The 18818-nt window shown below is 39.5% G+C and overlaps 2 protein-coding genes and 1 long non-coding RNA gene across 7 annotated transcripts; all 3 read right to left on the bottom strand.

Annotated features, from left to right (window-relative positions):
• Nucleotides 1-78: 78 nt before the first annotated feature.
• Nucleotides 79-4094, bottom strand: LOC136944448 (myelin-associated glycoprotein-like). Of its 3 annotated transcripts, none has more exons than XM_067238213.1 (7): nt 3927-4094; nt 3160-3507; nt 2807-3070; nt 2262-2355; nt 1905-1956; nt 1422-1514; nt 79-313 (listed from the first exon to the last, which is right to left on the bottom strand). In XM_067238213.1, the coding sequence occupies exons 1-7, from the start codon at nt 3994-3996 to the stop codon at nt 275-277; spliced, it is 960 nt and encodes a 319-aa protein (XP_067094314.1). In that variant the 5' UTR covers nt 3997-4094; the 3' UTR covers nt 79-274. The 3 variants fall into 3 exon arrangements, with proteins under 3 accessions (XP_067094314.1, XP_067094315.1, XP_067094316.1); XM_067238214.1 differs by having other exon boundaries at nt 79-310; XM_067238215.1 differs by having other exon boundaries at nt 213-313; nt 2918-3070; nt 3927-4061.
• Nucleotides 4095-4575: 481 nt separating this feature from the next.
• LOC136944447 (uncharacterized) lies at nt 4576-6356 on the bottom strand. The gene is made up of 3 exons (XR_010876766.1): nt 6115-6356; nt 5190-5874; nt 4576-5048 (listed from the first exon to the last, which is right to left on the bottom strand). It is a non-coding gene; the product is annotated as an uncharacterized lncRNA (long non-coding RNA).
• Nucleotides 6357-15598: 9242 nt separating this feature from the next.
• Nucleotides 15599-18767, bottom strand: LOC136944588 (carcinoembryonic antigen-related cell adhesion molecule 1-like). Of its 3 annotated transcripts, none has more exons than XM_067238404.1 (8): nt 18555-18767; nt 18086-18433; nt 17740-18003; nt 17375-17504; nt 17137-17188; nt 16888-17024; nt 16483-16536; nt 15599-15871 (listed from the first exon to the last, which is right to left on the bottom strand). In XM_067238404.1, exons 1-8 carry the CDS (start codon nt 18622-18624, stop codon nt 15862-15864), a joined length of 1065 nt encoding a protein of 354 aa, XP_067094505.1. In that variant the 5' UTR covers nt 18625-18767; the 3' UTR covers nt 15599-15861. The 3 variants fall into 3 exon arrangements, with proteins under 3 accessions (XP_067094505.1, XP_067094506.1, XP_067094507.1); XM_067238405.1 differs by having other exon boundaries at nt 15606-15871; nt 17375-17402; XM_067238406.1 differs by having other exon boundaries at nt 15606-15871; nt 17851-18003.
• Between the last annotated feature and the right edge of the window lie 51 nt (nt 18768-18818).

Raw genomic sequence — 18818 nt, 5'->3', positions numbered from 1 at the left:
ATTAATGCTGGTCTCACCTTAATGATTGGCCGTGTTTATTACAATCCAACAACACCCACAGATCAAACCAATCAAACCTTTCATAATCAGGATGTGAAGTTTATTTCAACAAATATGTCAAAAGTGCTTCTCCACCACAACATTACCTACCCTGCCTTTACTATACATTACTACTTATATTATTATACAGCATAGTAATACTTGTCATATGTCATGGGAGGCTATAGTTACGTCAGGGATATAAATGGAATAGCTTCTGGTGGTCAGGAGTTTTTTATGAATTGGTCACAAGGTCAGGGGTAACTCCAAGCTGCTGAAATGAAGGAAGACAATGATGAGTAAGCTGTGTCTTGGCACATCTCAAATTGGTCTTGGTCTGCTGGCACCTAGTGGAATAAACTGTAAACACAGTTTGTTACTTGTTCACAATACAGTACCTACATTACGACAAAAAGGGAAACTAAAATATACACACTTTCAACAGTGTATTAAAGTGTTAAACAACCTGTTAGCGGTATACTAATCAGTACTATTATATTAGTAATTACCCAAAAATTGTAAAAATTAATAAAAAAAGTATCACATATTTATAACTTACTCCTCTCAACCAACTAACTAACTGTTTCATGTCCGTTTTTTCACATGTATTCTTCATCTAGATGTTGCAAGACTAAGTTGTTCTAAATCGAGTGCTTCACACATTTAGCCTACTTCTCTCATTGCACTTGCGAAACACTTCTAACTTGCGGTTAGTGCATTTAGCAACAATGTCCAACAATCTGTAGCACTGTAGTGTTATGTATTCCATCTTTGGTCACAGTAAATAAATATATATAATTTGAGGGGGGGGGGGCATTTTCCATGCTTTATTGTTTAAAAGTGAAGTGTGACAGAAAGGGCAGTGAGAGAGGAAGACATGCAGCAAAGGGGCCAAAGCCGGATTCGAACCCAGTGAAGGTCCAGTAAGAATGCAGTGAGGCCTCAGCCTACATGGCGCTCAGACTTATCTGGTGAGCAAAATATATAAAAGAATAACCTAGATTCAGCAGGCCTAGGAACCAATTAACAGGATGCTGTAGGCAGAGGCTGTTCAATACATCAGCCAGACTACCAAACAGCAATCCTTCAGGAGCAATTGATTTTATTCAATGTTTCTAAAAGTACAAATGTAAACTTTGAAGAAAACAACTTTACAAGCATATTATGAATGTATTTGAACCACGGCATCTTTGAATGTGTGACGAGTGGACTTTTTGTTTCACAGCATATAGATGGTTTTGTACGGTTGTGATAGTTCAAATTGAAAAACATAACAAGAAATTAGATATCAAAGTGGGAATTTAAAACAATTTTTTTTTGTGTAATAATGCAACACCAATAAGCATGGAGAGTACCTGGAGGAAGGTGGTGGAAAAACTTACTTCCTCATTTGACAGCGTGTTTACATCCTGTCTGCTCTTTCCTGTGGGTGATGGGTTAGTCTCCTTCATGTTGATGTATATGGGATCTGCAGGCTTTACCAGAGAGAGAGACAGAGACAGAGAGAGAGAAAGAGATAGAAAAGGGGGGGGGGGCACAGTGAGACACAGGAGAGAAAAATTGAAATAGATTGTGAGAATCCTTCATTTGTTTACTGTGCTGTAAACTTGTAGGCTGTCACTGTCTGATTGGTGATTTTACTCATTGATCTCAAATAATTATGACCACATATATCACTATCTTAATGTTATGACAGGTATCGCCATGTGTGCATATATGTATATGTGCATGTGGTTGTGTTAGTATGTGTGCATTTTTGGTACTGGATGTGCTTGCATGTTTGTGTGCGTGCACTTGTTTGAGTGTGGTTGTGTGTTTGTGTGTTGTAATGTGTGTGTATATGTGAGACACACTGTGAGACAGACCGGTGTGTCAACGCTATCTCTGTTCTCCTTATTTGGGTATTTTGCTTTCAACCTTAAAATAGAGAGAGAGACATGTATATTAAAACCTAGACAGGTACTATTATACCTTAAATATGCACTATAGCATGCATATTGTACTGAACACTTTCTATTAAGAAAGGAAGCAAGCATCAAAGCTAAGTGTTGCCAAATGTGGAATACATTGATTTAAAGTAAGTTGTGTACAGCCAACATTGTCCCCTATTGTCCATTATCCATTGTATGTTCAGGTTATAAAAGTGGGAAAGGATAGACAATAGGCTATGAAATAAATTGTTTTTGTGTGAACTATTAGTAGATTTTTTATGAAAGACTTGCCTCCTCACAATGATGAGTGTAACTGCCGTAGCAATGGCCAGCACTGTCAAACGAACTGCCAACATAACCGGAGCAGTCAATGGTTTTGGTATGTCTGTAAAATATTTTTTAAAGAGTGATTGATTGCAAATGTTTGCAAAAATGGTTTCGCACCCCCTATGCTAATTTAAACCCTAATATTAAACATTTGTTTCATATCTTGCACATCAAGTACTTGTTTTATAATAAATTAGATGTATTGTGATTCTCAGACTACTGTTATTTGGAAAAGGTAATACTGAGACACTCAAATAGGATTGATAGTAATTATAATAATTAAGGATCATTTTAAAAATTTTCACTATTTGGGGCCCCATATCCCTCCAATTTTCCTATATATCTTATCAAAAGGTTTAACAAATGTCCCAACCATGGGAGCATCTGGGGATCATCAAGACAAAACACCCAGTAAGGGAAGCCTAGCATTCACTGAAGGTTTTTAGGATTTGACAGAGTTCCTACAAGAGTTCAGCTTTGATAAACAGCATCTCTGATACTTTACTTACCCTCCACTTGGAGACTGTATGTATCAGAGCGAGAGAGAGGGCTACTTTCTATACCACAGGAGTAGTTCCCAGAATCATTCAGAAAAACAGGACTCAAGGTTAGAGTGGGACCTGTCGCCGGTAGAATGATGTTGTTGTGGTACCAGGTGATCTTCGGGTTGTTGAAGATGCAGGGTGAAGATGATGTGCAGCTCAGGGTGACTCTCTCTTTAGAGGCTCTGTCATCACTAGCTGTCACCTTCAATTTAATGTTGTTGCCAATTTCTACAGGAAATAATACACCTCTCTGTTAACATGCTGTCTTCATATTGAATATTAGATGAGAATCAGATGTAATGGCAAAACATCCTCACCTCTGACTTTGATGTCTACTCCTGATTGATTTGTGAATGCATTTTTTGGATCTGTTTCAAATCTGAACCTATATGTGTTGGAATCTCTGTTTATATTCTCAATTTGTAAAGTACAGTTGTTCTTTTTGTCTCCAATATATTTGAAACGCGGAAGATTAGTGGTGGAGTCACTGTCGTAAATCTTTGGAGTGGTATCCTTGCATATCTCATGGTTTATGCACCAGATAACCCTAATTGGATGATATTTTTCAGGGTACTTGTAACTGCAGTGGATGGTAACAGTAGATCCTTTGATTGCACAGATTGGATCTGGATAATTCACTTCCCAAACGTTGTCCCCCCAAACACCTGTAAAATATTAGTATTGATCACAAGCTACCGCACAATATGGAATTTTGATTCATTCTTATTTTTCTTTTTTTTGCAGTCATTATCACATTCAGTGTGTACATTATGAAAATGATTTGGTGGGTTATATTTTATAAACTAACATTGCAGGGCACACATCCATTATTTTAAATGGGTAAACTGATGCAGTATTTTCAGAAAACAGTGATATGATCACAACCACCCAACAAAAACTGTTAGTTCTCTAATTGTGTAAAATATAACCAACAGCAATATTTTATGCTCTCAAACTATTTTCCAGTAGACATAGTGTTGGTTTGATCTTATTAGTGTTATTGTAAGTGTGCTCAGACGTATCTTCTATAGTATAACATAGTACAGTATAGCACAGTACAGTACAGTATGTCTTCCGTACTTACCAGTCAGGAGGAGTAGAACCAAGATCCAGAGGTTCTGTCTGTCCCTGGATCCCACTGGTATTGTTCTCATGGCACTCTTTTCCTTCTACCTATTCTCTTCTCTCTACCTTCTCCTCTTCGCTCTACTTTTTCTCTCCTTTTTCTATCAAGTCTATCTACATTTTCTACTCTTCTCTCTCTATTACTCTCTTCCTCTCTTATCTACCACCATAAATAGCAGAACAGACTGCACTGATGACGAAAGACTCACATTACTAAATAGCTGAAATACCATGCAATTATGACAAATTGACTTCCTTTTTCATAAAGCTTTTTTTTCCAGAAACTTCTTAAATGTTCTCTTGTGCTTACTTCATATAAGTTCAAGTTCAAGTATTTTATTGTCAGATGCACAGTACAACACAAGGTCAGACTGGGCACTGAAATTCTTGGGACAAGACAACGCAAAGCAACCTGGCATAACATAACATACGTATCCAGATTAACATATACTACATAAAAAAGTACTCAGTAAAAGTAAAACTTTCTTATAATTATATTTTAATATATATTTTTTTTAATTTTAATTTTAATAAGTATTATAAAGAGTTACCTAAAAACTGTTGAAAGTGAACATCAGTGAATTAGAATAAGTATTATATTAGGTAAGTGTCAATATTTGTGAAACACATTGTAGCAATATCTGTGGGCCAGTGTTGAATTATCAACAGAAGTTTGTTTATGTTTAACTTTTTCGGGGCAGCAAGGAGTCCTTTGCAGTTGAATGAGTACCAGCTAAGAGCCTTAGGAAAAAGTTATTTGTTGCTTTTAATCTTTTTATGTGCAAATGTGGTTTTCTCCCGGGTAGTACTACCTATTACATCCTGCATAGCTACTCGTGTAACAATGGACCATTACTCTAAAGTGTAACTGATATTTCTAAATATTACAGTGCAAGATAAGCAGATTGGATGGAGAAAGTAGGCCAGTAGTACCATAACACAACAAAGAAAACAAAAAAGGAAACTGAAGTTAGACCCAACTGCAGTGCTATAGTAAGGCATAAGGTTGAAGTACTGTTTAGGGCTGCAGGATGACATGGCTTGGCTGAATGGTACGCCTTCAAATGCTCTTCACTGACATCTGCACAGATAAAATACAAGGTGAATCAAGTTACTGTAATTCTGACCTTTTTTTCCTTATCAGAAGAGACAGGGATTGACACTCAAAGGCCTGAAACAGGGTAGTCTCATAATTGTGGAAAAAACAAAGTTTGGATGTTACCAATTGGATGTCACCGATTTCACAGGAGGGCAGGACCTGGAACCCCTGGGAAACATAGACATGGACAGGACAGAGGGAGACAAACAAACAGTACAAACAGGGACGGGTCTCGGGACGTAACACTTAACCCATTATGAAACTGTGCTGTAGAGGTGTCTTCAGTACCTGGACACTGAGCTACAGAGATATGTCCTGTATGTTCACTACCTGGACACTGAGCTACAGAGATATGTTCTGTATGTTCACTACCTGGACACTGAGCTACAGAGATATGTCCTGTATGTTCACTACCTGGACACTGAGCTATAGAGATATGTCCTGTATGTTCACTACCTGAACACTGAGCTATAGAGATATGTCCTGTATGTTCACTACCTGAACACTGAGCTATAGAGGCATGTACTGTATGTTCAGTACCTGGACACTGAGCTACAGAGATATGTTCTGTATGTTCACTACCTGGACACTGAGCTATAGAGGCATGTACTGTATGTTCACTACCTGGACACTGAGGCTGAGCTATAGAGATATGTTCTGTATGTTCACTACCTGGACATTGAGCTATAGAGATATGTTCTGTATGTTCACTACCTGGACACTAAGCTATAGAGGCATACTGGATGTTCACTATCTGGACACTGAGCTATAGATGACAGGATCCTCTTCCTGCTTGGTATTAGCAGACCTGTAAGCAAAATACACAAAACTAATTGTAATTAAGGTAGCAGATTTTCATACATAGCTGACCTGATCCAATTAAACAAGACTAAGCATATGTACAGTACGAACACATTTGAAAATGTGTCCAAACATTTGACTGGTACTGTATATACAGTATATCAATCAACCAGGCCTGTTCAACACAATTCACAAATATTTGAAGCACTGATGTTGCATCAACAAGCTTCCTCATCATCAACAATACCTTGAGGAAGTCTTGTGCTGGATATTAACAGTGGCATAGTTAACTTCCTCCTCTGCCTGGGGGTTGTTTCCTGTGGTTTGTGGGGTGGTCTTGCTGATGCTGCTGTACATGACATCTCCAGGCTCGACCAGAAAGAGAAAGAGAGAGAGAAAGGGAGAAACATTACATATGTGTGTGCGTGTGCTTTAGATTACGTTTGGGGGTGTTAAACTGACCAGTGTGCTGACACCATCCTTTTCCTCCTTTTTGGGGTCTTCTGCTTTCCTCCTTAAGAAAGAGAGAGAGAGAGAGAGGTCACATCCTTTAAATATGTTCTGGTGTATCCATTTTGTATGTATTGTCTGAAATCAAATTATAATAGGTTCAAATACAACTGTAAGATGCCTCTATGAATCACAATGATATTGTATTGGAAGACATACCTCCTTATGAGAAGAATAGCAGCAGCTGCAGTGATGGTCAGCACAATCACCAGGACAGGTACAACAATGGAGACAATGGAAGGTTTGAGTGGATCTGTGAAGGAATCTGGGATTACTAATGACATTCTAATCATGTGTTGCTATGCTATGGTTACACCATGCTATCTCCCCCAGATGTTGTATAGAGGGAAAGCCTAGAATTGGTGAAGGGTAAGGGCTGGACATGCACAACCCTGACTTAGTTTAAAATATACCATAGGAAACTATTAAACTAACAAAATACATTTTCTCCCAAGTTCAGCCCGGATGAACTGCACTTCTGACTTACCCTCCACTTGTAGACTGTATGTATCAGAGCGAGAGAGAGGGCTACTTTCTATAACACAGGAGTAGTTCCCAGAATCATTCAGAAAAACAGGACTCAGAGTTAGAGTGGGACCTGTCGCCGGTAGAATGATGTTGTTGTGGTACCAGGTGATCTTCGGGTTGTTGAAGATGCAGGGTGAAGATGATGTGCAGCTCAGGGTGACTCTCTCTTTAGAGGCTCTGTCATCACTAGCTGTCACCTTCAATTTAATGTTGTTGCCAATTTCTACAGGAAATAATACACCTCTCTGTTAACATGCTGTCTTCATATTGAATATTAGATGAGAATCAGATGTAATGGCAAAACATCCTCACCTCTGACTTTGATGTCTACTCCTGATTGATTTGTGAATGCATTTTTTGGATCTGTTTCAAATCTGAACCTATATGTGTTGGAATCTCTGTTTATATTCTCAATTTGTAAAGTACAGTTGTTTTTTTTGTCTCCAATATATTTGAAACGCGGAAGATTAGTGGTGGAGTCACTGTCGTAAATCTTTGGAGTGGTATCCTTGCATATCTCATGGTTTATGCACCAGATAACCCTAATTGGATGATATTTTTCAGGGTACTTGTAACTGCAGTGGATGGTAACAGTAGATCCTTTGATTGCACAGATTGGATCTGGATAATTCACTTCCCAAACGTTGTCCCCCCAAACACCTGTAAAATATTAGTATTGATCACAAGCTACCGCACAATATGGAATTTTGATTCATTCTTATTTTTCTTTTTTTTGCAGTCATTATCACATTCACTGTGTAGAATGTCTTCCGTACTTACCAGTCAGGAGGAGTAGAACCAAGATCCAGAGGTTCTGTCTGTCCCTGGATCCCACTGGTATTGTTCTCATGGCACTCTTTTCCTTCTACCTATTCTCTTCTCTCTACCTTCTCCTCTTCTCTCTACATTATCTCTCCTTTTTCTACCAAGTCTATCAACCCTTTCTACTCTTCTCTCTATCTCTCTGCCTCTCGTCTTCTCTCTCCACCCTTCCCTTCTTCTCACTATCTAGTATCAGCAGAAGGAATCACAGTCTTAATGCAAAAAAAGATGAATATAGGAAGTGGTTGAAAAACACGGAAATGATGTTAAATTGTTCTACTATTGCTCACTTTCAGAGTTCCTTTTTAACTAAGCTTTTTCCAGGAACAGTTTTTCGGCCGAAGGGCACCCAAAGCAACTCTTTGCAGATTTTCACTTTCTGCAAAACCTACGACTTTGTCCCTTCCCTGCACTTTGTATTTGTTTGATGTGTAGTTTAACCATCGAGCATGAAACTACAATCACTGGTCAATGTTCCACTTAATATACATTGTTGTTTCTGTTGTAACGTACTAGGCACTGCACTTTACTAAGTAGGCCTACTAGCCTACTATAATTGAGATGGCATTGTAAGACTAGGGTGGTTGAGGAATTGAGATGTTATTGTTGCATTGTAGTACAATTATTTTTGTTCACCATATGTTAATCAGCTAGTGACTGTAATCAAGATGTTATTATTGTTATTTACTTAAGCAATTGATATGTCATTGTTTCACTGGAGTACACTGTATCATTCAATATTATTCAGTAGGCCAACACATTATTGATTATTCTTGTTCACCGTGCCTGTTAGCTGAGATGTGGTTACTTTGCGATAAGTAAATACAGACTTATTCCACTGAAATACTGTAGAACTATGCCTTGCGGATCCTTGGTCTTCTCCTGTACTTTCTACATGCACTATTTGTACGTTACTTCAGATAAAAGCGTCAGCTAAATAAGTCAAATGTAAAATGTAAACATTTAAATAACTGGCTGATATTGAGCCATAACAAACATGCCCCTATCTATTTTTTAACAAATATAGATACAGAGACTGCATTCAACAACAGTTTAAATCCGAGACATCACACAGACACAACACACAATAACTTATATAGACATTAGTAATGACAAGGTTCCCACAGATTCCACTGTAGTATGCTGTTTACATTAAATAAAGTACAACACTGAATTGCAGGAAAATGAAGTTGAAAATGCTAGAATGTACTTTTGCAAAAAATATTAATACAATACTCAACACTCCTTTATCAACAGGTGTTATCTGTCTGTATTCCCTGAAGGGTGAACGCAGGCCTGAGATCCTTAGATCTCCCCAGACTTTTCTACCCCTTCAACACCAGCATTTACACAGACCCCCCCTCCCATAGTGTGGCGGTCCATTGTACCAGTAATGTCACAGCCAGGACCACAGACAGACACAATGTGAGTCTGTCCCCTGCCGCAGTGACTGGCAACAGATGCACCTTCTCAGGGTCGATGATCATTCCCCGGGCGTCCTCCAGGGCGGCGACAGAGGCCATGCTGGAGTTGAGGTCCCCTGTGGCCAGGAGGTCAAACAGGCAGGCCTGGTAGTAAACATCCTTGGCTGGAAGCAGTGCCGCACAATGTGCTGGGCCGACTATGGAGGGTTTGGCGGAGGAGAGGGAGGAGGAGGACAAGGACAGGTAAGAGGCTAAAGTCTCCAGTCGCTGTGATGCCGGGCATCCCCACACACAGAGTTGCAGGTCCTGCTCGGGCGTGAAGGCGTCGGCGATGGCACGCGGCGTGCGTACGGACCCAGGGAGCGGCCGCCTGCAGCCCGGCTGACTTGAAGCAGCCAATGGCATTCTCAGCTTCAAGGTAGCCAGCTGCAGCGACTTCATGCAGCGCCGGCGGCATCGACAGCCAGCTGACTTGAAGCAGCCAATGGCTGTCGGCGCTGCCGACACACCTTTTTGCATTTGGAATTCAGACCTGTGAGAGGGCGTTCCAGTTGACTCTGTGACGTGAATATCGAATTATTTTACACAACATTACCTACCCTGCCTTTACTATACATGACTACTTATATTATTACACACCATTATAATATTTGTCATATGACATGGGAGGCTATAGTTACGTCAGGGATATAAATGGAATATCTTCTGGTGGTCAGGAGTTTTTTATGAATTGGTCACAAGGTCAGGAGTAACTCCAAGCTGCTGAAATGAAGGAAGACAATGATTGGCTGAGTAAGCTGTGTCTTGGCACATCTCAAATTGGTCTTGGTCTACTGGCACCTAGTGGAATAAACTGTAAACACGGTTTGTTACTTGTTCACAATACAGTACCTACATTACATTATGACAAAGTCATAATGTAATGTAAAGTCAAAAGGGAAACTAAAATATGCAAGTTTTCAACTGTGTATTAAAGTGTTAAACAACCTGTTAGCGGTATACTATTCAGTACTATTATATTAGTATTTACCAAAAAAATGATACCAAAAAAATGTACCACACATTTATAACTTACTCCTCTCAATCAACTAAGTAACTGTTTCATGTCCGTTTTTTCACATGTATTCTTCATCTAGATGTTGCAACACTAAGTTGTTCTAAATCGAGCGCCTCACACATTTAGCCAACTTCTCTTCTTTGCACTTGCGAAAAACGTTTGAACTTGCGGTTAGTGCATTTAGCATGAATAAAGTGTCCAATGATCTTTAGCACTGTAGTGTTATGTAATCCATCATTGGTTACAGTAAATAAATATATATAATTTGAGGGGGGGGCATTTTCCATGCTTTATTGTTTAAAAGTGAAGTGTGACAGAAAGGGCAGTGAGAGAGGAAGACATGCAGCAAAGGGGCCAAAGCCGGATTCGAACCCAGTGAGGTCCAGTAAGAATGCAGTGAGGCCTCAGCCTACATGGCACTCACACTTTTCCAGTGAGCAAAATATATAACAGAATAACCTAGATTCAGCAGGCCTAGGAACCAATTAACAGGATGCTGTAGGCAGAGGCTGTTCAATACATCAGCCAGACTACCAAACAGCAATCCTTCAGGAGCAATTTATTTTATTCAATGTTTCTAAAAGTACAAATGTAAACTTTGAAGAAAACAACTTTACAAGCATATTATGAATGTATTTGAACCACGGCATCTTTGAATGTGTGACGAGAGGACTTTTTGTTTCACAGCATCTAGATGGTTTTGTACGGTTGTGATGGTTCAAATTGAAAAAAATTACAAGAAATTAGATATCAAAGTGGGAATTTAAAACAAAAACATTTAGTAAGGTTTTGAGTTTGATGTATAACATGTCTGCTGTCCATCTGCCCATAATAAATGCAACACCAATAAGCATGGAGAGTACCTGTAGGAAGGAGGAAGTAACCTTGGGGAATCGTTGCAAAAGAATGGTGGCAAAACTTACTTCCTCATTTGACTGCGTGTTTACATCCTGCCCTTCCTTGTGGGTCATGGGTTAGTCTCCCTCATGTTGATGTATATGGGATCTGCAGGCTTTACCATAGAGAGAGAGAGAGAGAGAGAGAGAGAGAGAGAGAGAGAGAGAGAGAGAGAGAGAGAGAGAGAGAGAGAGAGAGAGAGAGAGAGAGAGAGAGAGAGAGAGAGAGAGAGAGAGAGAGAGAGAAAAGGGGGCACAGTCCTAAAAAAGCCTAGTTTAGACCCAGAAATAATGAAAAATTATAGGCCAGTATCAAACCTCCCATTTTTAAGTAAAATAATGGAAAAGTGGTTTTTCAACAGCTGAACAACTTCTTGGCCGAACATAACTTTCGGTTATTTTCGTCAGCACCACAGTACTGAAACTGCTCTTGTTAAGGTCTTCATCGACATCCACTTAAACACAGACAGTGGCAGAGAGAGAGAGAGAGAGAGAGAAAAGGGGGGCACAGTGAGAAAAGAAAAGTGAAAATCCTTTATTTGTTTACTTAAGCTTACATTCTAGTCCATACATGCATTATTTAAAATGGATAATCTTTTATTTTGAGCAAATAGTGATATGGTAAAAACTACCCAGCAAAGTAATAGTTTTAAATAACTTTTAGTTATCAAATTGTACACATTTAAACAAGGGCAACATTTTGACAGTTCAGTCAAGACACTGGGGAGATGTATGGAACGCCAATTGGGTCAGAAATACACGTGGTTTATACAAGTTCTTTTTTATTGGACAGGCGTTAAGGAATCGCCCGCAGACGTCAAATAAGCGCCTGCACCCGTATATGTGCAGGTGTAAGTTACATATGAAATGTACGCATTAGTTTACGCGTGTAGTTACACATGACAGTGTAACTACACTGTCATAGTAGTTGTGTAACTAATAGTTGTGTAACTATTAGTTACAGAAATAGTGACGAGAGGACTTTTTGTTTCACAACATCTAGATGGTTTTGTACGGTTGTAATGGGTCAAATTAAAAAAAATAACAAGAAACTAGAGAGGGTACAATTTCAGGGGAAATTGTAGGGTGTGCTTGCTTGCGTTGGTTACAGGTGGGCCCGTCCTCTAAGTTTTTCCATTCTAGTGATATTTTCAAGCATTTAGCCTACTCATATTGCATATTTCATTAAGAACACCATTTGAAACAGCTGCGAACCCCCTTTGAAACAAGCTACTGTAACAACGTTGTCACTGGCAGTATATTTCAGATGGAATCGCGATTCAAACAGTAACGTCTGCTAACTGAAAATATGCCCCCCAAAACGTAAATAAGTTTGACACTAATGTAGGGGGAAATGGCTAATTCAAAATAAGTTTGCTAGAGGCAAGCTAGCTGCTGTTGCTCCACATTTCACTGTTTGTTTGAAAGCGCCGGAAATGAGAACGTTTCTTTTGACATAAAGTTTAGCTGTGGCATTGAAGACAGTACTACACACTGCCAGTGGGCGAACCGAGTCTGACTGAGGCTAACGTCAAAACAAGCCGCGGGCTCACTCAAATTCCAAGTTTTACACAAATCACAAAAATATGCTGACCCGCTGTCTGTCTTCGCAATCGCCATATCTTTAAAACACTGCCCTCCTTCGGATTTTTTATGTAGAATTTACCCTGGTACGAAATTAAGAAAATACTCATCAGAGATCGACAACAGCTGACGCAATCGTCAACGGAGGCTGACTGGGCTCTCACGTAGCAAACCAATCAAAGTTTTTACAGCAACCTACATTAAAATCTCAGCATCTGGCTGTCTTCACAATATTCATATCGTCATAACATTGCCCTCCTTCTGTTTTTTGTTGTAGAATTGACCAAACTATAAAATTATGAAAATACTAGACTACTATGACGCTTGCATGGCTGCCGCCTAGGCAGTCTCACGGGCGACCCGCACTCGCTCAAATTACAAAGACTTTCACGACCTAAATCAAAAATCCGAGATGGCAGTTCCACTCGAAATTGCTTTTTCAACAAAGCCCAATGGTTGGTAATTTTGGGGGTTGGCATTTTTCACTCATAATCCAAGCTCCAACTTGGTGCTAGAACGTCTCTATCACGTTGTATCCTTGCGTCGTTGCTAACGTGTGCTGACGTAGTGACTTAGGCTAGCACTGTGTACCCTTCGTTGACAGAAGACACTTTTTGCCACAAAAACGTTGTAACCTCCTAAACTGTGCAACGGAGTGTAAATAAAAATACAAGCAACTCAATCGCTACCAAGACAAAACTTTTGACACCTAGGTTGTCTATGTAGTCCAAATATTGACTGAGGCTTAGGGGGGCAAAAATAAATAAAAATAATAATAATAAATATATATGTGAGAGAACAAAGGTTGTGCTCTCGCCGAAAGCTTGAGCACACCCAATTAGATATATCAGTATAAGTGGGAATTTAAAACAAAAGAATATCGTAGGGTTTTGAGTTTGATGTATAACATGTCTGCTGTCCATCTGCCTCAAATAATGCAACACCAATAAGCATGGAGAGTACCTGGAGGAGATTGAAGTAACTTTGAGGAATCATTGCAAAAGAATGGTGGCAAAACTTACTTCCTCATATGACTGCATGTTTATATCCTGTCTGCTCTTCCCTGTGGGTGATGGGTTAGTGTCCCTCATGTTGATGTATATGGGATCTGCAGGCTTTACCAGAGAGAGAGAGAGAGAGAGAGAGAGAGAGAGAGAGAGAGAGAGAGAGAGAGAGAGAGGAGAGAGAGAGAGAGAGAGAGAGAGAGAGAGAGAGAGAGAGAGAGAGAGAGAGAGAGAGAGAGAGAGAGAGAGAGAGAGAGAGAGAGAGAGAGAAAAGGGGGCACAGTCCTAAAAAAGCCTAGTTTAGACCCAGAAATAATGAAAAATTATAGGCCAATATCAAACCTCCCATTTTTAAGTAAAATAATGGAAAAGTGGTTTTTCAACAGCTGAACAACTTCTTGGCCGAACATAACTTTCGGTTATTTTCGTCAGCACCACAGTACTGAAACTGCTCTTGTTAAGGTCTTCATCGACATCCACTTAAACACAGACAGTGGCAGAACTTCAGTTTTAGTATTACTGGATCTTAGTGCTGCATTCGACACGGTTGATCTTGACATGCTACTAGACAGAATAAAAGTCTGGGTAGGACTCCGGCGCAGCACTTGACTGATTTGAATCTGACTTGAAGGGCCGACAATACTTTGTGTCTGTAGTTAATTACAGATCAGAGCTGACAAGAATGACATGAAGTGTTCCTCAAGGTTCAATATTGGGGCCTCTTCTGTTCTACATGCTTCCACTGGCTCAGATTATGAAAAACAACAAAGTGTGTTATCATAATTATGCAGACGACACACAGATCTACATAACTTTATCACCTGGGGACTATAATCCCATAAAAGGGCTAGGTAAATGCATTGAAGAAACCAACAACTGGATGTGCCTGAATTTTCTTCAATTAAATAAAGATAAAACAGAAGTAATTGTTTTTGGTCCCAAGGACGAACTTTTGAAAGTCAGCGCTCAGCTTCAATCGCTGATGTTAAAAACCACAAACCAAGCCAGAAATCTAGGTGTAATTATGGATTTAGACCTCAACCTGAACAGCCATATCAAGACAATTACAAAATCAGCCTACTATCACCTGAAGAATGTATTGAGGGTTCATCACATCACTCCAGTTCAGAATTATTTGCATTGGCTTCCTGTCCAACAAAGAATTTACTTTAAAATCCTGCTGCTGGTTTATAAAGCACTGAATGGTTTAGGGCCTAAATACATTTGTGATCTGCTGCTGCCTTACGAACCATCCCGACCCCTCAGGTCATCTGGGACTGGTCTACTTTGTGTTCCAAGAGTCAGAACTAAACATGGAGAAGCAGCTTCAGTTTTTCTGCTCCACATATCTGGAACAAGGTCCCTGAAAGCTACAGGTCTGCTGAGACCCTCAGCAAGCTATTAAGTGTCAATATTTGTGAAACACATTGTATGGCTTATTGAACTGATACATAATAGCAATATCAGTAGGCCAGTGTTACATTATCAGCGGAAGTTTGTTTATGTTTAACCCTTTCAGGGCAGCAAGGAGTCCTTTGCACCAGCTAAGGGCCTTAGGAAAAAGTTCATTGTTGCTTTTCATCTTTTTATGTGCAAATGTGTTTTTCACTCGGGTTGATACTGGGTCACAAGAGCTTGACAAACTACTAGTTTGTAACGCTTAAAATTGTGATGATGTTTAACTATTTACATGTACTGATGAATGCACGAAAGCATTATGTGCGATTGCAGACTAAATGTATCAAGATCTTATAAGTCAGTTATCATTTACACAATACATCGATATAAAACACTTGAAATAGATTGTTTAATCCTTGGACCTCATTAACCAGACTGTTAGACTGTAACAAAATAGATAGACGAGACACCTGTCCTGTCAACAAAGGTGGAGCACATCATTTAATCAAGTTAGGAGTCTTTATTTATGTGTTTAAACATCAAAGATAAAGATTATACAGACATTTCTAAATAATACAGTGCAAGATAAGCAGACTGGATGGAGAAAGTAGGCCACAGTACCATAACACAACAAAGAAAACAAAAGAGAAATCATCAGGTCAAACTGAAGTTAGACCCAATTGCAATGCTATAGTAAGGCATAAGGTTGAAGTACTGTTTAGGGCTGCAAGATGACATGGCTTGGCTGAATGGTACGCCTTCAAATGCTCTTCACTGACATCTGCACAGATAAAATACAAGGTGAATCAAGTTACTGTCATTCTGCCCTTTTTCACCTTATCAGAAGAGACAAGGGTTGACACTCAGAGGCCTGAAATGGTAATCTGATAGTTGTGGAAAAAACAACGTTTCTTGAAAGACACCCCTTGATTGCACATAGTTGAGACAACTAAGTGTTATGTTGGTTTGGAATTTTTAATGCTAAAACTCAATAAAAGACCCAAATGTCTTACTGTAAATGGTAACTTTGACCAAGCTGTTGCTTAATTGTCATTCTTAACCCATTATGAAACTTTGCTGTAGAGGTGTCTTCAGTACCTGGACACTGAGCTACAGAGATATGTTCTGTATGTTCACTACCTGGACACTGAGCTACAGAGATATGTCCTGTATGTTCACTACCTGGACACTGAGCTACAAAGATATGTTCTGTATGTTCACTACCTGGACACTGAGCTACAGAGATATGTTGTGTATGTTCACTACCTGGACACTGAGCTACAAAGATATGTTGTGTATGTTCACTACCTGGACACTGAGCTACAGAGATATGTTGTGTATGTTCACTACCTGAACACTGAGCTATTGAAGCATGTACTGTATGTTCAGTACCTGGACACTGAGCTATAGATGACAGGATCCTCTTCCTGCTTGATATTAGCAGGCCTATAAGCAAAATACATTAAACAAATTGTAATTCAGGTAGAAGATTTTCAGATTTTCATCCAACAAGACTAAACATATACAGTATATAAATCAACCAGGCCTGTTCAACACAATTCACAAATATTTGAATAAATATGTCACATGCACTTAATCTGATTTGAGCTGTAATTTACTTAGAACAACAACTGGTTTCTGGGGTCAAAATATTATTTCAATGTGAAAAATGTCTTATTGCACCATGTGCCTAGAAAAGCTAGTGCATTACAGCAACACAGATGTTTCTCTAGAGGAACCAGTCTGCAGTCTGCTAAGAAGTTCTGATGTTGCATCAACAAGCTTCCTCATCATCACCTTGAGGAAGTCTTGTGCTGGAAATTAACAGTGGCATAGTTAACTTCCTCCTCTGCCTGGGGGTTGTTGTCATGTCTTGTCTTTCCTGTAGTTTGTGGGGTTGTCTCTCTGATGCTGCTGTACATAGCATCTCCAGGCTTGACCAGAAAGAGAAAGAGAGAAATAATTAAAGATAGAGAGAGAAAAAGAGAAACATCACATATGTGTGTGTGTGTGTGTGCTTTTGATTTTTGGGGGTGTTAAACTGACCAGTGTGCTGACACCTTCCTTTTTCTCCTTTTTGGGGTCTTCTGCTTTCCTCCTTAAGAAAGAGAGAGAGAGAGAGAGAGAGAGAGAGAGAGAGAGAGAGAGAGAGAGAGAGACAGAGAGAGGTCACATCCTTTAAATATGTTCTGGTGTATACATTTATGTATTGTCTGAAAACAGGTTCAAATTGAACTGTAAGATGCCTCTATGAATCACAATGATATTGTATTGGAAGACATACCTCCTTATGAGATGGATTGCAGCAGCCGCTATGATGGTCAGCACAATCAGCAGGACAGGTAGAACAATGGAGACAATGGGAACGGTGGCAACAATGGGAACAATGGGAACAATGGGAGTTTTAGGTTGATCTGTGAAGGAAACTGGGATTACTAATGACATTCTAATCATGTGTTGCTATGCTATGGTTACACCAATGCTATCTCCCCCAGACGTTGTATAGAGGGAAAGCCTAGAATTGGTGAAGGGTAAGGGCTGGACATGCACAACCCTGACTTAGTTTAAAATATACCATAGGAAACTATTAAACTAACAAAATACATTTTCTCCCAAGTTCAGCCTGGATGAACTGCACTTCTGACTTACCCTCCACTTGGAGACTGTATGTATCAGAGCGAGAGAGAGGGCTACTTTCTATACCACAGGAGTAGTTCCCAGAATCATTCAGAAAAACAGGACTCAAGGTTAGAGTGGGACCTGTCGCCGGTAGAATGTTGTTGTTGTGGTACCAGGTGTTCTTCAGGTTGTTGAAGATGCAGGGTGAAGATGATGTGCAGCTCAGGGTGACTCTCTCTTTAGAGGCTCTGTCATCACTAGCTGTCACCTTCAATGTAATGTTGTTGTCAATTTCTACAGGAAATAATACACCTCTGTTAACATGCTGTCTTCATATTGAATATTAGAATCAGATGTAAAGGCAAAACATCCTCACCTCTGACTTCGATGTGTACTCCTGATCGACCTGTGTATGCATTGCTTGGATCTGTTTCAAATCTGAACCTATATGTTTTGGAATCTGTGTTTATATTCTCAATTTGTAAAGTACAGTTGTTCTTTTTGTCTCCAATATATTTGAAACGCGTAAGATTAGTGGTGGAGTCACTGTCGTAAATCTTTGGAGTGGTATCCTGGCATATCTCATGGTTTATGCACCAGATAACCCTAATTGGATGATATTTTTCAGGGTACTTGTAACTGCATTGGATGGTAACAGTAGATCCTTTGAATGCACAGAATGAAGGTGGATAATTCACTTCCCAACCTTCGTCCCCCCAAACACCTGTAAAATATTAGTATTGATCACAAGCTACCGCACAATATGTAATTTTGATTCATTCTTATTTTTCTTTTTTTTTGCAGTCATTATCACATTCACTGTGTAGAATGTCTTCCGTACTTACCAGTCAGGAGGAGTAGAACCAAGATCCAGAGGTTCTGTCTGTCCCTGGATCCCACTGGTATTGTTCTCATGGCACTCTTTTCCTTCTACCTATTCTCTTCTCTCTACCTTCTCCTCTTCTCTCTACGTTATCTCTCCTTTTTCTACCAAGTCTATCAACCCTTTCTACTCTTCTCTCTATCTCTCTGTCTCTCGTCTTCTCTCTCCACCCTTCCCTTCTTCTCACTATCTAGCATCAGCAGAAGGAAACACAGTCTTAATGCAA

This window comes from Osmerus mordax, chromosome 6 (assembly GCF_038355195.1).
Source record: "Osmerus mordax isolate fOsmMor3 chromosome 6, fOsmMor3.pri, whole genome shotgun sequence".
Taxonomy (NCBI): Eukaryota; Metazoa; Chordata; class Actinopteri; order Osmeriformes; family Osmeridae; genus Osmerus; species Osmerus mordax.
Note: the sequence above shows the minus strand (reverse complement) of the source record. Positions and strands in the feature narration are given on the sequence as shown.